Source organism: Vicia villosa, linkage group LG1 (assembly GCF_029867415.1).
Source record: "Vicia villosa cultivar HV-30 ecotype Madison, WI linkage group LG1, Vvil1.0, whole genome shotgun sequence".
In the NCBI taxonomy this organism is placed as follows: Eukaryota; Viridiplantae; Streptophyta; class Magnoliopsida; order Fabales; family Fabaceae; genus Vicia; species Vicia villosa.
In genome coordinates, this window is record NC_081180.1 from 72,836,634 (window position 1) to 72,858,940 (window position 22,307).

Sequence of the window (22,307 nt, forward strand, 5' to 3'; positions counted from 1 at the left end):
CAATAATAATGCTTGTTGGAGGTTTTCTCCCAAGTCACTATTTCCAAATGTCAATTTCTTTAACGTGGAAGTTCTCACAGCCACACCATTAAGTCCCTCCAAACTTTCTTCACTATCATCCTCAATTGTCATTTCTCAAATTATTTAATTTTGACACTGATATTTACGTGCCACGCCAATTACTTTCTAGCCTCACAATTCTTCACACCTTACCTCTTCACTTTCTACTTTCTACCTTCTCTGCGGCCTAATTGATGTCTCTGCACAACTACCAACTGAATTGGCTTAACCGGAGTACGCATTCACCTTTTTTTATTCGTGTGTGTATATGTATAAAAGGATATAAAACGTTTTGTCTTACCTCGTAAGAAATAGATTTTTACTATATTAAGAGTTGATTGAAGATAATAGTACAAACACTGTACACATACACAGTGAGTTGTTGTATTTATTATGTGATCCTAGAACGTTATCCTTTCTGTCTAAACTCTGTGCACTGAAATCAAAGCTAAAAGACATAATCATATAACACAATCCTATCCAACAAAACCAAGACCCAGTACACTTTCATTTTCACCCTGTGCTACATTCCTTATGTGGCTAACTCAGTACTATCTATATTCATATCATTGCATTTAAGTAACTCTCTTTTTGTGACTTTTCATGTTCAATCATCATTTCAATTTCATCATAATAACATAAACTTTTTGATAGTTCATAGTTCATTGGTATTCAACTAGTGTTCATAGATGGAGAAAAAAGATTCCTCTGGTAATAGTAAGTGGATGGCATTTGCTAACAAGAATGATGAAAACTCAGCTGCAACAAAGGCTGCTTCTGGTGATGATGATGATGATCAAATTCTAACCGAAGCAGCCATAGCCGAGAGGACGGCGGAATGGGGACTTGTTGTGAACTCGAGCAATTTCAAAGCGGGAATTGAGACATCAAGTTCTTCAGTTGATGGTGACAAGAGCAGAAGCATGTCGGATAGGTTTGTTGAATCGACGAGGACTTCGGGGGATTCGAATTTTGGTTCGGAGGCTAGATTGTCAGGGTTGATTCCAAGAGTTTCACAAGACTTGAAAGAAGCATTGGCTACACTTCAACAAACATTTGTTGTGTCGGATGCAACTAAGCCTGATTGTCCTATCTTGTATGCAAGCAGTGGCTTTTTTACTATGACTGGTTATTCATCAAAAGAGGTTATTGGAAGGAATTGGTAAGCAATTTTACACCCTTCGGATTTATACGTAAAAAGGAATGCTTTTAAGTTGCGGTCGCGGATGCAGTTAGGTTAGAGTCCTTGATATTGTGAAAAATTAAAGGCTAATTCAGTTTTTGCGGCCGGAATTGCTGTTAACTGTGATAGCATGATATATATGTTGCTTTAGCATCGGAGAGTTAGTCTTTGTAGGTATATGTCACTAGAAAATGTAGTGAATTAATTTGTGGTTGCAGATGCTGATGCAGTTACTTAAGATTCCTTAAAATTGTGAATAATTACACACAGATTCTAATGATGAGGTTGAAATTGTAGGCATATTATAGCTAGAAAATGTAATTATTTTTTAATTTAAGAAGCCAAATTCTTGTTGCAGTCGATTTCTTCAAGGACCTGAAACTGACATGAATGAAGTAGCAAAAATTCGGGATGCAACTAAGAATGGGAGAAGTTATTGCGGCAGGCTTTTAAACTACAAGAAAAATGGAACACCATTTTGGAATCTTCTAACTGTTACACCAATCAAAGATGATCATGGCAATACTATCAAATTCATAGGGTTAGTCCTGCTTTTCCTATGGTGTATTAGAAGTTTAGAACTCTAAACATAACAGCATTTTATCAGTGTATAACAAGATCTTACTATAATAGTAATAATTGGTTAACACAGATATTGCTTATTACTACTACAGAATGCAGGTTGAGGTGAGCAAGTACACGGAAGGTGTGAACGAGAAGGAACTAAGACCAAATGGATTACCAAAATCATTAATTCGCTACGACGGTAATACAAACAATTGAGCCATTTTGTGAGACTTTGTGTGATGACTCTGACTTCACATTTACTAATGTAATTTCTCATTTGCCAGCTCGTCAAAAGGAGAAAGCTATGGGTTCAATCACCGAGGTTATTCAAACCGTTAAGGATCCTAAATCGACTATTCGCGGTAAGAATGAGGACACTTCCACCACATTGCATGAAGATCAAGAGAATCTCAATCACGAATTTGCTTTGCCAAAGTCTGTTGAATCTGTGAATGCTGGTACACCACTTGGTAGACAAACTCCGTTGAAACTCCATGGTGATAGTAATAATATTTCGCGCTTTAGTTCTTACGAGGAAAGGAGCAAGTCGTCAAGAAAATCAGGAGTTTCTTTGAAAGGGTATTTTGTTAATTTACTTTCTAAATTTGATTGATAATTCACCTCTAGTTTGTATAAAAGGATAACTATTTCAAAAACTTTCAATAACACATGTTTTCTCTTTTATTGCAGTAATAAAGGGAAATCAATGAGTTCACTTGGGAGAGATAAGGAGAAGGCTATTATTGAACCTGAAGTTTTGATGACAAAGGAAGTAGAATGGTCCAATTGGGAACTAGGAGAGAGGGATATAAGGCAAGGAATTGATTTAGCAACCACATTGGAAAGGATAGAAAAGAATTTTGTGATTTCTGATCCTAGACTTCCAGATTGTCCTATAGTAAGATTAATTAATGTTCTTTTTAATTTTTTTTGGAGCAATTGGTGCTATCTTTCCTTGAAAATGATAACTGATTGTCTTAGAAGCATACTTTATTATCTTCTTATTTTCACCTAATACATATTAAACTTTTAAGTTTAACTTACATTCACAAAGATGATAGATATCATGTGACTATAAAGTATGAAACTTGTTATGTGTGCTGATATCATAACTTACGAGTGATTATTGTTGGTTTCTTTGCAGATATTTGCATCAGATAGCTTTCTTGAGCTTACAGAATACACGCGAGAAGAAATTTTGGGTCGGAATTGCCGGTATAAATTTTACTATAGCTTCGTATACAAGGACCATATGTCATGTCTCTTGGAAAGTTGCATTTAGATTTACATCTACTTCACATGTTTTGCAGGTTTCTTCAAGGACCAGAAACAGACCAGGCAACTGTCTCTAGAATTAGAGATGCTATCAAAGATCAGAGGGAAATCACAGTTCAGTTGATCAATTATACTAAGAGTGGTAAGCAATTGGTCAAAATGAGATCGTTGTCTAGCATCATTTTGATTCACTTTGTTATTGACAAGATGAACCCTTATGGTTTTATAACTTGTAGGAAAGAAATTCTGGAATTTGTTTCACTTGCAGCCTATGCGTGACCAAAAGGTGATTGAAATGCTCTATTATTCTCCCAGAAAACAATTCATTTGCAACATGAAAAGTTAACAATTTATGTGTGTAGGGTGAACTTCAATACTTCATTGGTGTTCAACTGGATGGAAGTGATCATTTAGAGCCTTTAAGAAACCGCCTCTCTGAGGGTTCCGAGCTACAAAGTGCTAAATTGGTGAGTGTTTGAAATCTCTTTCTTATTATCATTGTTACATGATTTGAATACAATGTATCATGATGACACGATTCCCATGCTTTCAAATATTCTCCTTTTAGGTGAAAGCTACTGCAGAAAATGTTGATGAAGCTGTTAGAGAACTTCCTGATGCCAATTTGGTAAGGTATTCCTATTGGGTTATAAATAAGTAAAACTAGTATTGTTTCATATTTTTACGTAAGAAAATAAAAATCGATTATCAATGATTTTGTACTTTTATGGTTATATAGAGACCAGAAGATTTGTGGGCAATTCATTCTCAAACAGTTTTTCCAAGACCACACAAAAGGGACAATCCTTGTTGGGTTGCTATTCAAAAGGTATCAATTTATTTGTTTCACTTCCTTTGTGGTGAATGAAATTTATACAAATAATGTATATTTCCTTTTTCTAGATCACCGCAAGAGGCGAGAAAATTGGCCTTCATCATTTTTCTCCCATAAGGCCTTTGGGTTGTGGAGATACTGGCAGGTAATAATAACTTTTAGTTAACTTGGAAAACAGAAGAGGATGATGGTTTCCTTTCCGCATTATTTTCATGGTGTGGTTCTGTTTTGTGTTACAGTGTTCATTTAGTGGAACTTCGAGGTACCGGCGAACTATATGCAATGAAGGCAATGGAAAAGTCTGTAATGATGAATCGTAATAAGGTTTGAATATTTCTAAGAAAGTTAGATTAGTTTTCTTTTTAATAGGAATTTTGCATGTTGAAAATCACCTTATTATGACAGGTTCATCGAGCGTGCATTGAAAGAGAGATTATATCATTACTAGATCATCCTTTTCTTCCAACACTATACACCTCATTTCAGGTAACTCTCATTTATATAGTATCTTATGATTACTATCTTATTAAGATTATAGTCTCTATACATATTGTCTTCCAATGTTCACTCAAAGCAATCTTGATTTAACTAAATAAAATGCCTGAAATTTTTCCTGCATAATGACTTAGCAGTATTATTGATTTAAGAAAGTCTTAAAGACTAATAATGGCAGTGTCTATTAATTATCGGATGCTTACCAACTGTTCTGATATTTCCTTTGTTGTTACAGACAGACACGCATGTATGTTTGATTACTGACTTCTGCCCTGGGGGTGAGTTGTTTGCGTTACTCGACAGGCAACCCATGAAGATTCTAAAAGAAGATTCAGCAAGGTATTTTGAGGTTTTCCTTTTTTAGAACAGGAATTGTATTTTCAGTTATAGTTATATGTTTTGATAGGAGTCCGTATTATATATTTATATTACGGTCCCTAATAATTCTTGTTCGCCTTTGTATGTATCCAGATTCTATGCAGCAGAGGTTGTTATCGGCTTGGAATATCTCCATTGTTTGGGTAGGCTGCTCATTATACCATTCACTTGTGTTGCTATAACTCTTACCATTGGCTCTTAGCTTTGATGAATTGCATTGTTCTTTACTATGTAATCTGAATATTGTTGTATACTATTGAATCTTTCTAGGTATAGTTTATCGTGACTTAAAGCCCGAAAATCTGTTACTTCAAAAGGATGGCCATGTTGTATTAACCGATTTTGATCTCTCATTTATTACATCTTGTAAACCCCAGGTATGTATCCTTGTTTTCTATAAGCATAATAGCTGCTATAGCACCAGAGTTTGAACAAACTAATTTCTATTTGCTGCGATTAACAACACTGATTTATATATGGAAATTTTTTGTACTAGATCTTGTGTCACAGAACAAGAGCATTTTGTTAAGATTCTTCTATGCTATAGCCGCTATTTGACAATACTGATGTAAATTATTTATATTTATTGGTTCAGGTTATGAAGCAGTCATTACCTGGTAATAGAAGCGGTAGAAGATCTCGAAGTCAGCCACCACCAATATTTTTTGCCGAGCCAATTACACAATCAAACTCATTTGTTGGAACTGAAGAATATATTTCCCCGGTATGACGCATTTCTATTCTTTTTCATAATACACTGCATGGACTATAACTAGCTTTTAGTGCAACATTTATGTGTTATTATTATCACCATTCAAGGTTTTTAAGGTGCTTGATATCAGGAAATCATAACCGGAGCGAGGCATACAAGTGCTATAGACTGGTGGACCCTTGGTGAGCATTTCCATCCTTTTTTTTATTGTCTAGCCCTCTTATGTTAGTATTCACAATTTGTTTATCATGTCCTGAATATAGGTATCTTGTTGTACGAGATGCTATATGGTCGTACACCATTTCGAGGAAAGAATAGACAGAAGACATTTTCCAACATCTTACACAAGGATCTTACCTTTCCAAGCAGCATCCCGGTATATTAACGATCTTGTTACAGTTTTCGCGGTTATTGTCCTGATCATGCATTGACTGATACAGTTTGATATATCTTTCAGGCAAGTCTTGCAGCCAGGCAGATTATTAACGCACTATTGCAAAGAGACCCGGGCAGTCGTCTAGGTTCAACAACAGGAGCTAATGAAATCAAACAACATCCTTTTTTCCGTGGAATCAATTGGCCTTTAATCCGCAACATGGTAGTATTCTTGTGATTTCTCTTAAAGCTAATGATTAGAAACATCATCATCATTTTAACTAATTTGGAATTATCTGTTTCTTGCAGAATCCACCACCTTTAGATGTTCCTCCTCAGTTGATAGGAAAAGATCCGACAGTAAAGGACAAGAAATGGGAAGATGATGGCGTGCTAATTAGTTCCATCGATATGGATATTTTTTGAAGCTCAACACATATTTCCTCACAAAGAGATGTTTTGTTAGCATCATGCATGACTCATGCTTCAAAGCATCACTATAACTGAGACATTCAAGTTCAAGAGCTTTGTCTATCGATTCGGTTATAGTCCATTGTCATATTCTGAACCGGAAATCGACAACTTGGAACCAAATATATTACATAGGGTCAGCATAAAAGTATATCATTATCATGTACATTGAATAAAACCAGAGATGTTTTATTGTTTGAGACATGCTTCTTATAGTTTATGGTCATGAACGATATATTGATATTGTAATTTTGTAAATGGCTTAAAATCGCAATTGACCGTAGTGCGGAGAGAACTAAATATAGCATGTAAAGTTTATGTTGTATTATTAACAAAGGTATGTTGAGCATCTGTCAACCTACACCAATGCATATGGAAGAAACTCAGTCATTGATTCAAGTTTTTGTTTATATTGCATCTTTGCTGTTTGTTATGTAACTTGGGTTGTTTTAGGTATTGTGCTTCCTACACGCATTATATTTATACCCTTGGACACACTTATGAACAAGGCTTTGTATTTGTTGTGAAATCAAAAGTTTAACTGACATAAAGAAATTTGATGTGTTGAATAGAAAACAATGTCAACTAAAATAAATAGTTTTCAGCAAAAATAACTCTTTGTTCAACAATTTAATTTGACAAAAAAAGAAAAGAAAAAAAGACTAGAAGCACAATAACTTATTTATTCAGTTTGATCAAACGATCTATTATGAAGGAAGAACAATTTTCCAATTCACTATACTTCCAAAAGATTTATAAAATATTACAAATGAGTTACATAAAAACAGTCACTCAAATTTCGAAGAACAAATGTCGCAAATTCTAGCTCAACTAACAAAAATTGATATTGTTAGGTTAAACGTCATCATCGGGGTTTGAACCAGAGTGCTCACGGTTGTGTGTGTGAGTTTTTATTGGTTATTACCGCTTCGTCTACATATCCAAAAATATTCAAAGAACAAGTTATATTTTCTACTCAAGTGTTTTTTAATTTTTCAAAAACTCTATATGTATGAATCACACAAACTCAAAGTGTAAGATAACGGAATGCCCCCCTTTCTCATTCATGTGAATAATATATATATATATATATATATATATATATATATATATATATATATATATATATATATATATATATATATATATATATACATCAATTGTGTAATGTTTGGCCATCAATCTAATTATGGTACAACATAATTACAGGAAACTAATTATGATAAATTATTACAAAATATTCTACTCTACGCAGTCGAAGTGGGAGGTTCACAAACACTTAGGTTGATCCAAAAATCATCAAAGAGAAAGCAAGGAAGCCCTTTGGTGAAAATGTATGCAATCTGATATCGGGAGGAAACATTAAGAGCACATGCTTGACCACAAGCTACTTTTTCTCGAACAAAATGAATTTTCATCTCAATGTGCTTGATACGGTGATGTTGCACATGACTACCAGAGAGATAAATGGCATTAACATGGTCACAATACACCAAAGTGGCCTGAGGAATAGGAAAATGAAGCTCCAAAGAAGATTATGAATCCAACACGACTCAGATACAACATTAGCAAGACATTTGGCTCCAACACTAGAATGAGAGAGAGAGAGAGACCAAAAGATAAGGTTGTTAACTAGAAAAACATAATAGCCAAATGTGGAGCGTTTGATGTTTGGACATTCACTCCAATCAACATCAGTGTTGGAGATAAGTTGTGTAATGGGGGATAATGATAAATGTAATCCAAAATGTATTGTATCTTGAACATAACGCAGAATGCGCTTGAGAGAAATCCTGTGTTTCGTGGAAGGTGCATGCATGTGAAGACAAACTTGCTGAACTACATATGATATGTCAGGTCGAGTGAAGGTGAGATAGTGTAAAGCCTCTGCAAGACTTAATATCGAGAGGGACCCTCATAAGGCGTGCCAGAGGAGTTGCTAAGTTGCTGCTTGGTGTCAACAAGAGAGGTGGACGGTTCGCATGACGCCATTCTAGCACGTACAATGATCTCCGAGAGATAAGTGCTTTGATTGAGAAATATGCCACTAGGATGACGAGATACAACAATACCCAAAAAATAACTCAATGGATCTAAATCCTTCATTGCAAACTCAGATACTAAGAGTGACATAATTGATTTGGGAAGGGCATAAGTAGAGGTGATAAGGATGGTGTTATCTACATATAGAAGAATGTAGACTATGTCGAAACTTTGTCGATATATGAAGAGGGAGTGGTTTAATGTGTTATGGTGGAAATTAATAGTGGCGACATAATCAACAAGTTGTTGGTACCATGCTTTAGACGCTTGTTTGAGACCATAACACGACTTCTTCAGACGACAGACATAATATGGATGATGAGGGATATGGAAGACCAATGGTTGATTCATATAGACAGTCTAATGGGGATCACCGTGTAAAAATGCATTTTGTACATTTAGTTGATCAATGAGCCAGGATTTTGATTGATCAATGGTGAGCACTGTGCGAATGGTAGTTGGTTTCACCCCGAATCTGAAATTTTCATCACAATTCACACCTGCAACCTGTGACCATCCATCACCTACAAGACGAACCTTATAACGCTTAAAGGATCCATAAAAAAATTTCTTATGCCTAAAAATTCACATAGATTGAATAAGATTAGCATCACAAGGATGAGGAACTAACTCTCACGTCTTATTTCTAATAAGAGCATCAAATTCAAATATTTTTCATTCGGGTCGAATAAGGCTAGTTTGGGGTTTTTAGGTATGAGAAAGATGGTGGGGTCAGGTTGACATACTAGTAGGGTAAATATCTTGTAAGGTTTAACAACGTTTTTCATTCTACGAGTGGTTATGCTTCATTTAGGTGAAATTGGATGTGGTTAGGTTGATGGTGGTGAGGGAGTGGATGTTGTAGTAAATGAGTTAATCGGGGAGTTATGAGGTAGTGATTGTTGGTTTCTGGGTGAGGGTGGCTGGTCAATTGTAGTTGCTGGTGTTGGTTGGGTATGTGCAACAGATGATGATATTTGATTTTGCCACTGATGTACCAGGTAAGAGTGTAGGTCATTATTAAGGAAGTTATAAAAGCGAGGAGAAGAGAGTGTATCCTGGTGAAGTGAAATTGGGTTTCATCAAATATAATATGATTCAAAATTATTAATTTTATATTTGACAAATCATAACACTTGTAGTCTCTTTGATTCAACGGGTAAGGGTGTAGGTCATTATTAAGGAAGTTATAAGAGTGAGAAGAAGAGAGTGTATCTTGGGTAAAGGAAATTGGGTTTCATCAAAGAAAACATGATTCAAAATTATTAATTTTTTGCTTGATAAATCATAACACTTGTAGCCTCTATGATTCATCCGATAAGGGTGTAGGTCATTATTAAGGAAGTTATAAAAGAGGAGAAAAGAGTGTATCTTGGTGAAGGGAAATTGGGTTTCATCAAAGATAACATGATTTAAAATTATTAATTTTGTGTTTGACAAATCATACCATTTTTAGCCTCTATGATTCAGCGGATAACCCAAAAAGACACGTGAAGTAGAGTGAGGTTGTAACTTATGAATGTTAGAGGACGAGAGCAAAGGATAATATAGAGAACCAAAAATTTGTAGATGTGTGTAGGTGGGATTACAGTAATATAAGATTTATGTTGGTGACTGATTTTGAAGTGTTTTGCGGGAAAAAATGTTTAAAAGATAAGTTACCATGTGAAGAGTATGTGCCAAAACAATGTGGGAAAGGAAGAATGAGCTAGCATAGTGTGTATCATATTATTAATGATTGTTATTTTGCATTCCACTTTACCATTTTGTGAGAATGCGTGGGGACAAGAGAAATAAAAATAAGGTCATGATCAGTGCAATATTTTTGAAATAGCTTTAATACCATGTAATATAGGGGAATGCTCCCTTTTCTCATTCATGTGAATACACACACAAACATCAATTGTGTAGCATTTGGTCAACAATCTAGTTATGGTACAACATAATTACAGAAAACTAATTATAAAAAATTATTACAAAATATTCTATTCTATCAAAAAGTGTTTAGAAATTGTTCTCAATCTCCCGTAGATATACCCATGGATTTCTCAAATTCCAAAAACAAACTCTTAGTAGTTTACCCTTATCTCTTTAAGATTACCACTAGAATTCTCAAACATTTCTCTCTGATTTCAGCTATAAAGTTCTGAAGGTTGTAAAAAGAAAAATGATAGAGACGTATATTTATAACTGTTGAAACCTAGCGACTCCTTAATAGGTAAAAAACACAACCCATCAATGAACGGATCCACAAACCAAAAAACAAAGACTAACACATGCGAATTGGGAAAATCAGACTCGAGCTTTGACGGACGGAACCCCTCATACTCGAACCCAATGTCGTGTCATCGTGCCACCTAGTTGGCTTCTCCGCCAGCCTCTCGTCGTCCCAGCTCTATCGTCGGCCTCACCTTGTGTCAGCTGATGTGTCAATCTCAATATACACCATCACGACAACTTTGTTTTTGGTCTCATCTCGCGGATATGCCGTCTTTGTCGACTTTCAAGGAGTTTTCTGTTTTCTTTAAATCTTAAAACATTTTCTTTTGTACCGTTAAGTTAACTCAGTTGGTAGCTATGCAAGGACATCAGATATACGGGCGCAGGTTTGAACCCCAACATTCAATTTATTTATCTTTAAAAACATATTTCTTTTTCTTCATCTCTTAAGGTTTAAGACATTACAGCCGAACTTCCTCCCTCCGTACCAATTTATAAGCAAAAGTTAATATTTTCATCTTATTGTTGTTTATGAAAAAAAATGAGAGAAAATCAATTGCATTTTTAGAATAAAATGTTGAAATGAAATAAAAATAATATTATCAATTGTTAGTTGGTTCGGTGGTGATTGGTGTTGAACTTGATAAGGAGGATCACGATTCGATCCCTCACCCCTACGATTGAGAGGGAGTTGGAACCAATTGATATCAGAACTGACCTCGAACCGGACTATACCTGTGGTGATAAACCAAAAATAAATAATAATAATATTTTTTTCTTATAATTTGTAATAAGAAAAATGTGATTTTTTTTTACTTATAAACGGATACGGAGGGAGTATTTAGTATTAAGAATTGTGTGGCGGTTAAAAAGTCATTTTGCATTTACTTGTTTATGAGATATTTTATAAACGTGTACGGAGAGATGGAGTATTTAGTATTAAGAATTGTTTGCGGTTTAAAATGAGACAATTTATTAGAGAAAGTCATTTTTTCATTTACTTGTTTATAAGATATTACAGGAATCTCATGGAGTAGTTTTTTTATTTCGCATTTGATAGTACACCTATGATATAATGAAAGACAATTTAGCTCTTCAAACTAAAAGGTGTGTGAGAATGTAAGGCTACACACGCAACAAAATTATACAAGATACCTAACCATACGTGAAACCAATCAAGTAATATGCAATTTCATGCATGCTACAAAAGACATGCAATAAATAAGACTAAGTTAGAAGCAATGTGATGGACAATACAATTGGACCAAAATAATTGTTCAAGATATTAGAAATTCTTTTTATAGCTATATACTATACCCCCTACATTCTATAAGAATACCCCCTGCATATTATCAAAAACCCAAAAGTACTCCTATCTTCATCTTCTTTTTGGTGGTTTGAAAGAGTGATAACTGTAGATGCTCATGAGGAGGAACCATATTAGAGAAAAATCCTTAATGATGATGAACTATTTTGAAAGAGTAATGCTATTTATACATCCAATTATTATACCAATACTTACACTCAACAGTACTTTACAGTAGTCATTAAATTTGGTTAATGCAGTGTAAAAACTTGGCTAATACAGTAATGAAGTTGGTTAATGCAACATCCAGGTATTAAAAATAATTTTAGCTGTCACCAAACTTGGTTAATATTGCAGTATAAAAACTTGGTTAATGCAGTAATAAAGTTGATTAATGCAATATCTAGGTATTAAAAATATTTTTTAATAGTCATCAAACTTGGTTAATGCAGTGTAAAAATTTGGTTAATGCAGTAATAAAGTTGGTTAATGCACGTCCAGGTATTAAAAATAAGCGTTCGTACATGAATAGTATTCGTCCGTATATGAATAGTATTCGTTCGTACATGAATAGTATCGTCCGTACATGAACAGTACCGTCCGTACATACGGTGTATGTGTAAGAATAAAATTTCTGATTTTGAAATTAATGACTTGAAAGATTTTGATTTGCTTAGCCATCATGGAGTCACGGAGGGGGAAGAAGATTAGATATTTCTTTATGACACCCCCAAATTCAATCTGACACTTTCCCATATGTTTTAAATGGTAATCGTGTCTCTCTCTCATAAAAGATTAGAGAATTCAATTTAGTACTCTTCAATTTCAACCCAACACCTACCCATAATTTTAAAATATCAATAATATTTCTCTCATAATTTATACTCCCTCCGTTTTTTATTAATTTATACTCTCAAAATATTTATTATGCCCATAAAATTTTGTACAACACTTTTTTCTCTCAAAAAATCAGATGCTCTTATATTTGTTAAATTGATCACCGTGAGTGGTTGATAATAATTTAGAACTTATAAAAATATTCTTCAAATGTTGTTTACAATATCACTCCAAAATAAATAATTATTGGTGTATGGCATTTTTTTCCTTCAATAATATGAGACCTCGTAATGAACTTAGAGTCACAGAGCACACATCTTTAGTAGATCTAAAATCAAACTTGTGAACCTCTTATAGACTACACCAACAATTGAAAAGTGGCTAAGATCTAGTATCGTTCACCTACTATCGATAATGAAGTAAAGATCAAATTTAGTAGGTTTGAGACGGATGCATATGTAAGAGTTTTGTGGAGTATATTTCACCGTTATACAACCAAGTGTCCAATTGAGGTGGATGCGACACTTGTGAGATCTACTATCGATATTATAAAGATGATGAAACGTCATGAACCAAGTGTTGGTAATGAAATGTCATGTTAGATTTAAGTTAACTTCATGTTATGATAGACCCATGTTAAGTTATGGAATGTTGTTTTAAGTTCATAATTCATGTAATGTGAATTTGAGGTCAAGTTCATGTTGTGCAATGTAATGTTATGTTAAGTTAAATTCACATCAACACAAAATAATTTACAACATAAAATAATCTCAGAGACTTCAAATAATGTCAATGAACCAACAATAAATAGTAATACAAAATATAAACTGCTCCACCACGGATAATGTGTATTATCTGCAATGTTATCGCATAAATTTCGTCATTTGAGTTTATCAAACTCATGAGGTTATTAGAAAGAAGAGCTATTATGTGCATTTGTGTCGATCACTCATACCATCTGGTGGAGGAGGTGGTGACATGACATTTGAATGTCAAATAACATCTCGCAGACTCGATTGAGACATGGGGGATGATACGAGGGTATAATATTCTATAATACCACTCTAAATAACCATTTAGACATTTTCCAGGGAAAGAAAAAAACCATTGCATTTAGTTTAATCTCACTGTCACAATATGAAACCATCTAGCATGAAACCATCTATCAACGCTAGGAGGTACAATATGAACCGGTCTAGGTAATGCCCTGAACATATTTAAATTGTCGGAGACACCTCTCAAATAAATAGGCAATAACAATACTCTCTCATCACAGATAACTCGAAAATAGTGCAGTGTGGTTAAACTCCGGATGTGCTCTATGGTCAGTGTACAATGTCCATATGACATCATGTAAGGTCAGAGCGACAATCCTCTGCGTGTACTTCTGAAGACTGCCTGGACGGGAATATTTTGACCCCACATCGTGGCCCGTGGTGAGCCATTTGTGATAGGATCACAATTACGCCTCTCACAAATGAACGAAAAATGCTCGTATACCCAACACTATTGTAAAACATATAACCACAAAATAAACATAACAAAACATGGACAAAATAAAACATAATAAATATGAAATCAAAATACTCGTATGGAAAATAAACATAATAAATACTTAAAATAGGTTCATGTAACCGGCAAACCTCGTCTAAGGGCATGATAGGAACGCGTCATAACACCACAATATTAACACAAGTTCAGTAAAATGAATAAGTGCACTTCATGGAAAATATGATTTCTTTGAAGGTTCTAAAGAAGAAAAAAAAAAACTACTTTTTATTGAACATAATACTTTATGTTAGAAACATTTAATATGATAGTAATGTTTAAGACTGGGTTAAAGGATCTTTGAGGTGTGTCTATTATTATTCTTTTTGCTGCTAAATGTTATCTTAGAAATTTCAAGAAATATTTCATGAACATGTGTTCACTCTATGTTGTAGTATTCTTGGATTACAACTTGATTAGATATCCTTTGAATAGGTGACACATTACATATCTTAGAAGAGAAATTCTCTATTGAAACAATAACATCTTTGAAAGAAAAAAAACAAAGGCAGTAGTACTATTGCACTAAAACATGAAGAATCCATTACAAACATGAAGAGTTCCAAACTCAGAAACACTTGTAAAACTTAGTTAAAAGAGCTAGCCCCCATTAAAAAGACCGGGATCAATGCTCATCTCTCTCTGTATCATCATCATCCTTAACTCTAATTCCTACCAACTTTCAAATTTTTTTTACTGTACAAACATCTTCTCTTAACAAACACCATATTTTACCAATTAACCTTAAATTTTCTAACACATCAAGTAAACACTAGTAGTAGTTATAAAACCATTTAGTAATGAAATCCATTTCCATTGGCATTTCCATTGCCATTGCCATATATATATTCTGGCCTAAAAGTTTGTGGTTTTGTTGCCAATCCATTTTGATATGTTTTGACCGATGCGATATCACTGCTTACTCCCCTTGAAGAGTGTTGTAAAACAGCTTCAAGTTGTCCACATGCTGCTGCTATAAACCCTGTTGTGTTTTGACATCATCAGAAGTTAGCATCTCAGAATCTTAAGTCAAACATGGAATCAAAATGTAGAGACATGTAGCATAGAAATACCTAAGAACACAGGAGAAGGTTTCCCTGGTCTTGATTTAAACTCGGGATGGAATTGGACGCCGATGAAATAAGGATGATTCGGTATCTCAACAATCTGTAACATGAAATATCACAAATTTTTATCGTCACATCATATATATGTTTATGTTAATACAAAAAGTTACATGAGATTATCTGTAGTACCTCCATGCGTTGACCAGTTTCATCCTTTCCGGTAAAGGAAAGACCGGAATTTTCAAGGCTAGTTACCAAATCAGGGTTCACCTCATATCTATGCCGATGTCTCTCATCGATGAAGCTTTTGCAGCCATACCTAAGAGGCAGGGTCTATGCGTTAGAAACTTAATAAATTTCAGTCATCGGCGTAAGCACAAAGAAACGTGTCCTCGAAAAAATTCGATGAAGTAATGACATGACACTCACAGTTTTGCAGATTTGCATAACTTGGTCTGGAAATATGTCCTCCTCGATCCAAGACGCATGGTGCCTCCCATATGTGTTTTTGATCCCTACACAAAAACAGTTCAAACAAATCACAAATATAGAAAAAATAAACGACTCATGCATCTAGAATTAGAACGAAATAAACCAATGAAGATACCTCAGGCATAAATATGACGCATGGACTTTTGGTATTTGGATCAAATTCAGTACTATTAGCATCTTTTAAACCAAGCATGGATCGCGCAAACTCTATGACAGCAACTTGCATTCCAAGGCAAATGCCAAGGTATGGAATTTTGTTTTCCCGAGCATATTTAGCTGCGATAATTTTTCCTTGCACTCCTCTATCACCGAAGCCTCCAGGAACAAGAATACCGTCAGCACCCTTTAATAACTTCCATGCTGCCTTATAAACATCAGGATTCTGCAACATTATTAAATAACAACATAAATAAGTTGCTATTATGAAGAATAATTAGTATTAATAAAATTTTCTTGTTACATAATGATTCAAAAATTGATGTAACCTCTTTCGCAGTCGTGTTTTCAAGGTTGGCAGCTGAAATCCAGTCCACAACAAGTTTCTTGTGGCAACTAACAGAAGCATGAATTAAGGCCTGAAATCAATATTAAATGTATCAACATAGGCAAATAACAAAAAGAAAAACACAAGCATGTGTACTTCATGAAGGAGACCGAAATTTGCGAGTAAGCATCTTAAGATGTTAGGCCCAGAGAAAAGACAAAAATAAGTCTTTCAGGCTTTAAAAAAAATCAGAAAGACATAAGATATTAAGATTAATGCAGTAATAAAGTTAAAGCTAACTCCACCTTTAGAACTGAGAGATAGGAATCTGAAAGGCATGTATATTTCCCGACTAACGCTATACGAACCTACAATTTTCAAGAAATGAAAATATAACTCTTTCCAATAATCAATGATAATAATATAATTAAGATTGACTTTTGACTACTCACCGGTTCATGAAGTAAATCTGAAGATTCAGCTCTACAAGTCCATTCCTCTAAATTAGGCTCTTGAGTCATACTGCATATACAAAAAACCAGCACTTCAGCCTTTCAGAAAAATACGAAGAGATAAAAAAATTGTTGATATTCATCGAGTCCGAGAAATAGAACAAATAAAGTTGGGGGGAGCAAGTGAGACTAACCCGGTAAGGTTCAGCACTTTAAAAATTGCGTCATGAGCCTTCTGATCCTATAGACCAGAGGAAGATAATTTGTAAGAAAAGGTACCTACAAATTATATGACTTGTAGTTCAGCAGTTTTGGAGGAAAACTTACTCTTAAAAGCAAAGGAATGTGCCATATGTTGGGAACATCATAAAGAGTAATTATATTTTCCCCCTGAAAACATCATGCAACATTAGTAGAGAAAGAAAAGTCTAATCAGAAATCATTTGAAATCATATACATCAAAATATATTTATCGTTTACAAAAACATACCGGAAGTAGACAAAATTGAGAGAGTTTCGTCTTAGCATTCTCATCTAGTGCCTGAGAAAAAAATTGAGTTTTAGAATCCTAAATTAAGAAGTTACTGTAACATGGACATGCAGACACCAGTAATAATTTCAGTGAATAATTGTACTAGCGCGGTGTTAGTGTTCGCCTACACGTTTTTGTGTTGTTTTGTGCATATTTGTTCATGGGAGGAGGCAAAGAGAAAGAATAAATAACCATTGTGCTGCGGCATGCCAAGATTTGTGGAGTCAGCCCTTGGCTTCTAAGTCCTCTCACACTATGTTGAGTTGGTTTTGTTTTCTAAACACAACAAAAGGTTATTTTCTACGTTAGACGAAAGTAAAGCAATTCTCTTCATAGATCTCAAAGGCCATTTAGAGTTGCAAGACATTACTTGTTCACCAACAACATTCAAAACAGGAACAAGGCTCACATGAACCAAGCAAAAGTTGCTAGCACCTGCATATATATCATGTAACAACTATTAAAATAGACATATAAGCTCTCCAACCGCAATTGCAACCATAATTTAACCATTTTAGAGGTTTCCACAACAGAATTTTACCGCAATATAAAGGTTCGCAGTCTAACCGAAACCGCAATCGCAACAAAAATTTTATCGAAAAATCAAGTATTCTCACCTACTCTATATGAAAAATGTCCTAATGCTTGAATAAAAGGCATGGACTCAATATCACCTGCAACCAGATCAAGGGGTGTTGTTATTGTTATTGTTATGAATTTATTTATATTAAACAATAGAAACAAACAATCTAATTGTATTTGTAACCATGAAGAAGAGTGTAGAATGTTTACAAGAGTGTATGTACCTATGGTTCCACCCAATTCTATGACACATACATCAGCTGGACCTTCTTTTCCATCCACTGGTATGTGGGCCACTCTTTCTATCCAATCTTGAATAGCATCAGTTATATGAGGGACAACCTAAAAGAGAAAATAGCACCAATACTATCAGAACCAAACATCATCAAGATCTTAGTTAATCATAACAAACTTGATAAACAGTGAATTTGGCAAAATTACCACAGTAATTTTGACTAAAGCTTGAACAAAATGTTAATCAAATTTGCTACTGATCCAAACATGCACTTAATGACTTAATTGATTAGGCAGTTGTACCTGTACAGTTTTTCCTAAATAGTCTCCTCTTCTCTCCTTATCAATGACAGACTGTAAAACCATGAAAACATTCAGGTTAGAATTTTTCACAGATGAAGGAGTTTGTTGTAAATTTCTAACAATGATCTTGAGAATCTGTCACAGGTGAGAAAAAAAAAAGGACCATAATTCCATGAAAACTTGCCTGGTAAATCTTTCCTGTAGTTATGTTATTATCACGGGTCAACTTAACATCCATAAAGCGCTCATAGTTTCCAAGATCCAGGTCCACCTTTCAAAAACACAAAAGGGTCAAGATTCTCCATTTTTTTTCTTCTTACAAGACACTGCTTTTCAACAGTTCATTACTCAGAAAGAAAAAAAAACTCATAAAGTTGACACCATTTTTTGTTGGTTTTGTTATTTATTATTTCTATATATATGTTTGTCTGTACCTCACCACCATCATCCAAGACATAAACTTCTCCATGTTCAATAGGTGACATTGTTCCAGCATCTGTGTTCAAGTAAGGATCTGAAAAAGGACAACAAAAATGTAAGACAACCCATCAAAGAATTTGAATTAGAAACAGGTAAAAGACTTCAAAGGTTGAAGCTTTGTAGAAAAACAAATAAAGGGTAGGGGCTATTTAGGTAAAATATGCATGTATAGCAAAAAGGTGGTGGTGGTGAAATTTGGAGGAAGAAAGAAAAGATACCGATTTTGATAGCAGTGACACGAAGTCCACAAGCTTTGAGAAGTAAACCAATACTACTTGCTGTAACACCTTTACCAAGTCCACTGACAACTCCTCCAGTTACAAGAACATACTTCATGTTTTTTTTTTTCTTGTTCAATGTCTTTGTTTTGTTGTTGTTGTTTTATGACACTAAAAAGTGTTTCTTAAAAATAACTTTAGAGTGTTGTTGAAGGAGAAATGAAGAATAGTTAGTACTAGTTTGAAGAAGGAGATGACATTAGGTAGTGGTATATATACACACCATTCTGGTTTGTAAGTCCACAATGGATCCAACTAGGAGAGAGAGAAAGAGAGAGAGATTGACGGGTTAACTTTTAAAATATTAACAAAAATTAAATAAATTTAATATATGAGTTTTAGTTAATATGAATTATGAAATTATTAATTCACCCCTGTGTAATGTTAGCGAATTTTGTTGACTGTAAAATAACCTCCGTTGAAAAATACAGTACTTAGTATTTAATGCATAACATGTTATGGTACTCCCTCACCCTTGGTTTATATTTTTATATAGTCTTAGTGTAATTAGAGGTTATTCTAGTTTTATTCATTGTAAAGAAATTATTAATGTGAGCATGGAAATAAAGTCCCTCTCTCTACGAGGATTAAATCTTTGTTATAGGATGTTCTTTATGCTATTTGAGGAAAGTAAAAATATGAAATGTGGGAGAAGAACCATTGAAAATTAAGGGTGCAAACGAGCATGTTCCTTCTATTTAAATCCTTCTTACAAAAATCCATAAAAATAGGGTGGAGGAAGAGGTTATTGTGGAGGACGCAAGCTTAAAATATTGTTACGCCATGCAAAAATAATTACAGTGGCACGGAACGGAACGGGTCCATGGACAGTGTATCTTTTTAGTCTAAAAATTATAAAAAAATCTATAATATAAGAAAGTTCTATCTTTTTGAACTTTCTATGTGGTGCTGCCAAGTGGCTTAATTTGAGAGTAGGAATTGTTTCTTCTTGATGCGCCATGTGTACTTTTGATGATTTATGAAGGTATGTTGTTCCATATTCCACTATTGATGTCTTACATAATTGGCATTAAGGTAGTTCTGTCCATGCATCTTCTATGCTCCATAATTATGTGTTACAAGCAGAACTTAACGAGGACTTTATATGCTTCTTTCCATCCAGCTTCAGCATCGGTTATGGTTATGTAATGAAGAGTTTGTAACTCCTACATGATTTTGTTATTTATAGTATTGGTTAGCTACACTTTTCTGTAGTATCATACCAGTGTATTTATAACATGTTTCACGTATTCCTCTTCATATCCCAACCCTCAAATCTTACAACAAGTAGCATTTTGAGATGATGTTAGTCGACATAGCGGTAATTTACTTTGTTATTCGCATGCTGTGTTTCTGTTTATGGTTTGTTGGGTCGTGAAAATAGTTTTTTTTGTCTATTTTGATTTCATCAGTGTAATACTCAAATGCTACAGCAGATGACAAGATTTTAATAAACCTGTCTAATTATGGTATTCATTCTACTAGATTACACTGCCTGTATGCTCTGGTAAGGTCTCTCTTCTTTGGTTCATTCTGTTTCGAAATAATCTATTTATTTTTGCTTACTGTTTCCAACGGGTCAATATAGTTCAAAGGATGTATAATTATTGTAATCTGGATTTCCTCTTTCTCAGCTTTGCACTTTCAAAGGACTGGATTAATGTTTTTATATACACTATTATATTGTTGTTATAGTAGTATAAATGAAAATGCAAAGTTGAATTGGTATTCTTCATCTCTTTTAATCTGATCCGATCAGGTGAGTTACTTCCTTTCTATTTCTTCCCACCATTTTATTTTTCTCAACAACATAGCTTTCTAATCTGTTTTTTCTGTCATGCTTGACTAAACAGGCTCCGATTGATCAAGTGAAGCCTCTCTATCTGCATTATGCTAAACTGGAGGAGGATTATGAACTAGCAAAGCAAGCTATGAAGGTTTATGATCAAGTCACGAAGGCTGTTCCAATATACTACAAATGCAAGCAATATTTTGGATTGGTAGGGGTGAAGTGTATTGACTCTGAGAGTTGTGATATTGATAGTACTAAAAGTGGATTATTGGCAGAAAGTTACATCAAACTCAATGTTGCTCTTTCTGTGATGCATGAATGTTTTGAGCCCCTAAAGGAACCCTCCTCTGGCAGAGATATGGTGGAAGATGTTATATTCAGCCGATGGTCAGTGATTCTTATCCATGAAAATATGTTCACGGTGTTTAATTAGAATACATTTTTATATTTGTGTTATTGATATTGATAGAAACCTACTATTCATAGTAATATATTTATTAATTGCAGTCTTTCGATACTACATCTGCTATTCTCACCTTTGCTAAGATGTTCAATTGGAAAAACTTCATAGTTGTGATAGGAGAGTGTCATTTAAATTATCACAGTTCTTATAGGAAACTTGTATTTAAAAATAATCAACAGATGTGGAGGATTTTGGCCTTTATAAATTTATACCATTTACTGACGGATTTTTGTTGTCCTTGGCCATGGTATATGTCTCTAAATTATGTTAATTATTGTTTTGCTCCTTGTCATGTATCTGATGATGTCTATACATGTGAATTTTTCAGGTCAGAACTTAATCGAATGAATTTCCGGGGTTTCTATAATGTACTTCTAGAGAAAGATGGAGAGTTGGTCAGTGTGCCAACTATTAGGTGAGTATAGGATTTCTACTTGGATTTTTGACATGTCGTGCACTTCTTACAATTTCTTTATATATAAGTGCTCACATCCATGCAAGAAACTTGCATTAGAGTCTCATCTCATCTCATGTACCGTCTGACCGAACATATTTTACGGAGGAGCGAAAATGTTATATAATCCGCATGACATCTTATAAAGAAGGAAAATGGAGGACCATGCTGAGTTGCAGCAAGTCCTCTAAGAAAGGAGGCTGAATAGTCTGCAGCTTCCAGACTTGGAGAATATTCTGATACACCACCACCGCACTCTCTCTGTCGAGGCTCCTTTTATTTTTCCTCATCAATGATTTCCCACGTTAACCACGCGGGTCTTTCTCTCGATAACATTCAAGGAGATATTACTTATTAGTCAATTTACGATATCCTATCGCGTAATTCTA

General features: G+C 34.4%; 2 protein-coding genes across 3 annotated transcripts; one reads left to right on the forward strand and one right to left on the reverse strand.

The window, feature by feature from the left end:
* Window positions 1-368: 368 nt before the first annotated feature.
* Window positions 369-6,789, forward strand: LOC131641906 (phototropin-2-like). Of its 2 annotated transcripts, none has more exons than XM_058912208.1 (22): window positions 369-1,222; window positions 1,602-1,784; window positions 1,918-2,009; window positions 2,095-2,389; window positions 2,501-2,708; window positions 2,955-3,025; window positions 3,121-3,227; window positions 3,322-3,371; window positions 3,448-3,552; window positions 3,654-3,713; window positions 3,825-3,914; window positions 3,989-4,065; window positions 4,160-4,244; window positions 4,326-4,406; window positions 4,651-4,754; window positions 4,887-4,936; window positions 5,070-5,170; window positions 5,389-5,517; window positions 5,636-5,687; window positions 5,769-5,881; window positions 5,963-6,103; window positions 6,190-6,789. In XM_058912208.1, the coding sequence occupies exons 1-22, from the start codon at window positions 750-752 to the stop codon at window positions 6,304-6,306; spliced, it is 2,784 nt and encodes a 927-aa protein (XP_058768191.1). In that variant the 5' UTR covers window positions 369-749; the 3' UTR covers window positions 6,307-6,789. The 2 variants fall into 2 exon arrangements, with proteins under 2 accessions (XP_058768191.1, XP_058768185.1); XM_058912202.1 differs by having other exon boundaries at window positions 371-1,222; window positions 5,064-5,170.
* Window positions 6,790-14,800: 8,011 nt separating this feature from the next.
* On the reverse strand, window positions 14,801-19,401 carry LOC131641926 (uncharacterized). The gene is made up of 19 exons (XM_058912229.1): window positions 19,150-19,401; window positions 18,886-18,965; window positions 18,636-18,722; window positions 18,452-18,502; window positions 18,139-18,256; window positions 17,950-18,006; window positions 17,703-17,767; window positions 17,525-17,608; window positions 17,291-17,341; window positions 17,128-17,190; window positions 16,995-17,041; window positions 16,801-16,870; window positions 16,654-16,716; window positions 16,350-16,439; window positions 15,980-16,246; window positions 15,802-15,887; window positions 15,562-15,691; window positions 15,379-15,472; window positions 14,801-15,287 (listed from the first exon to the last, which is right to left on the reverse strand). The coding sequence occupies exons 1-19, from the start codon at window positions 19,265-19,267 to the stop codon at window positions 15,100-15,102; spliced, it is 1,809 nt and encodes a 602-aa protein (XP_058768212.1). The 5' UTR covers window positions 19,268-19,401; the 3' UTR covers window positions 14,801-15,099.
* Window positions 19,402-22,307: the final 2,906 nt, after the last annotated feature.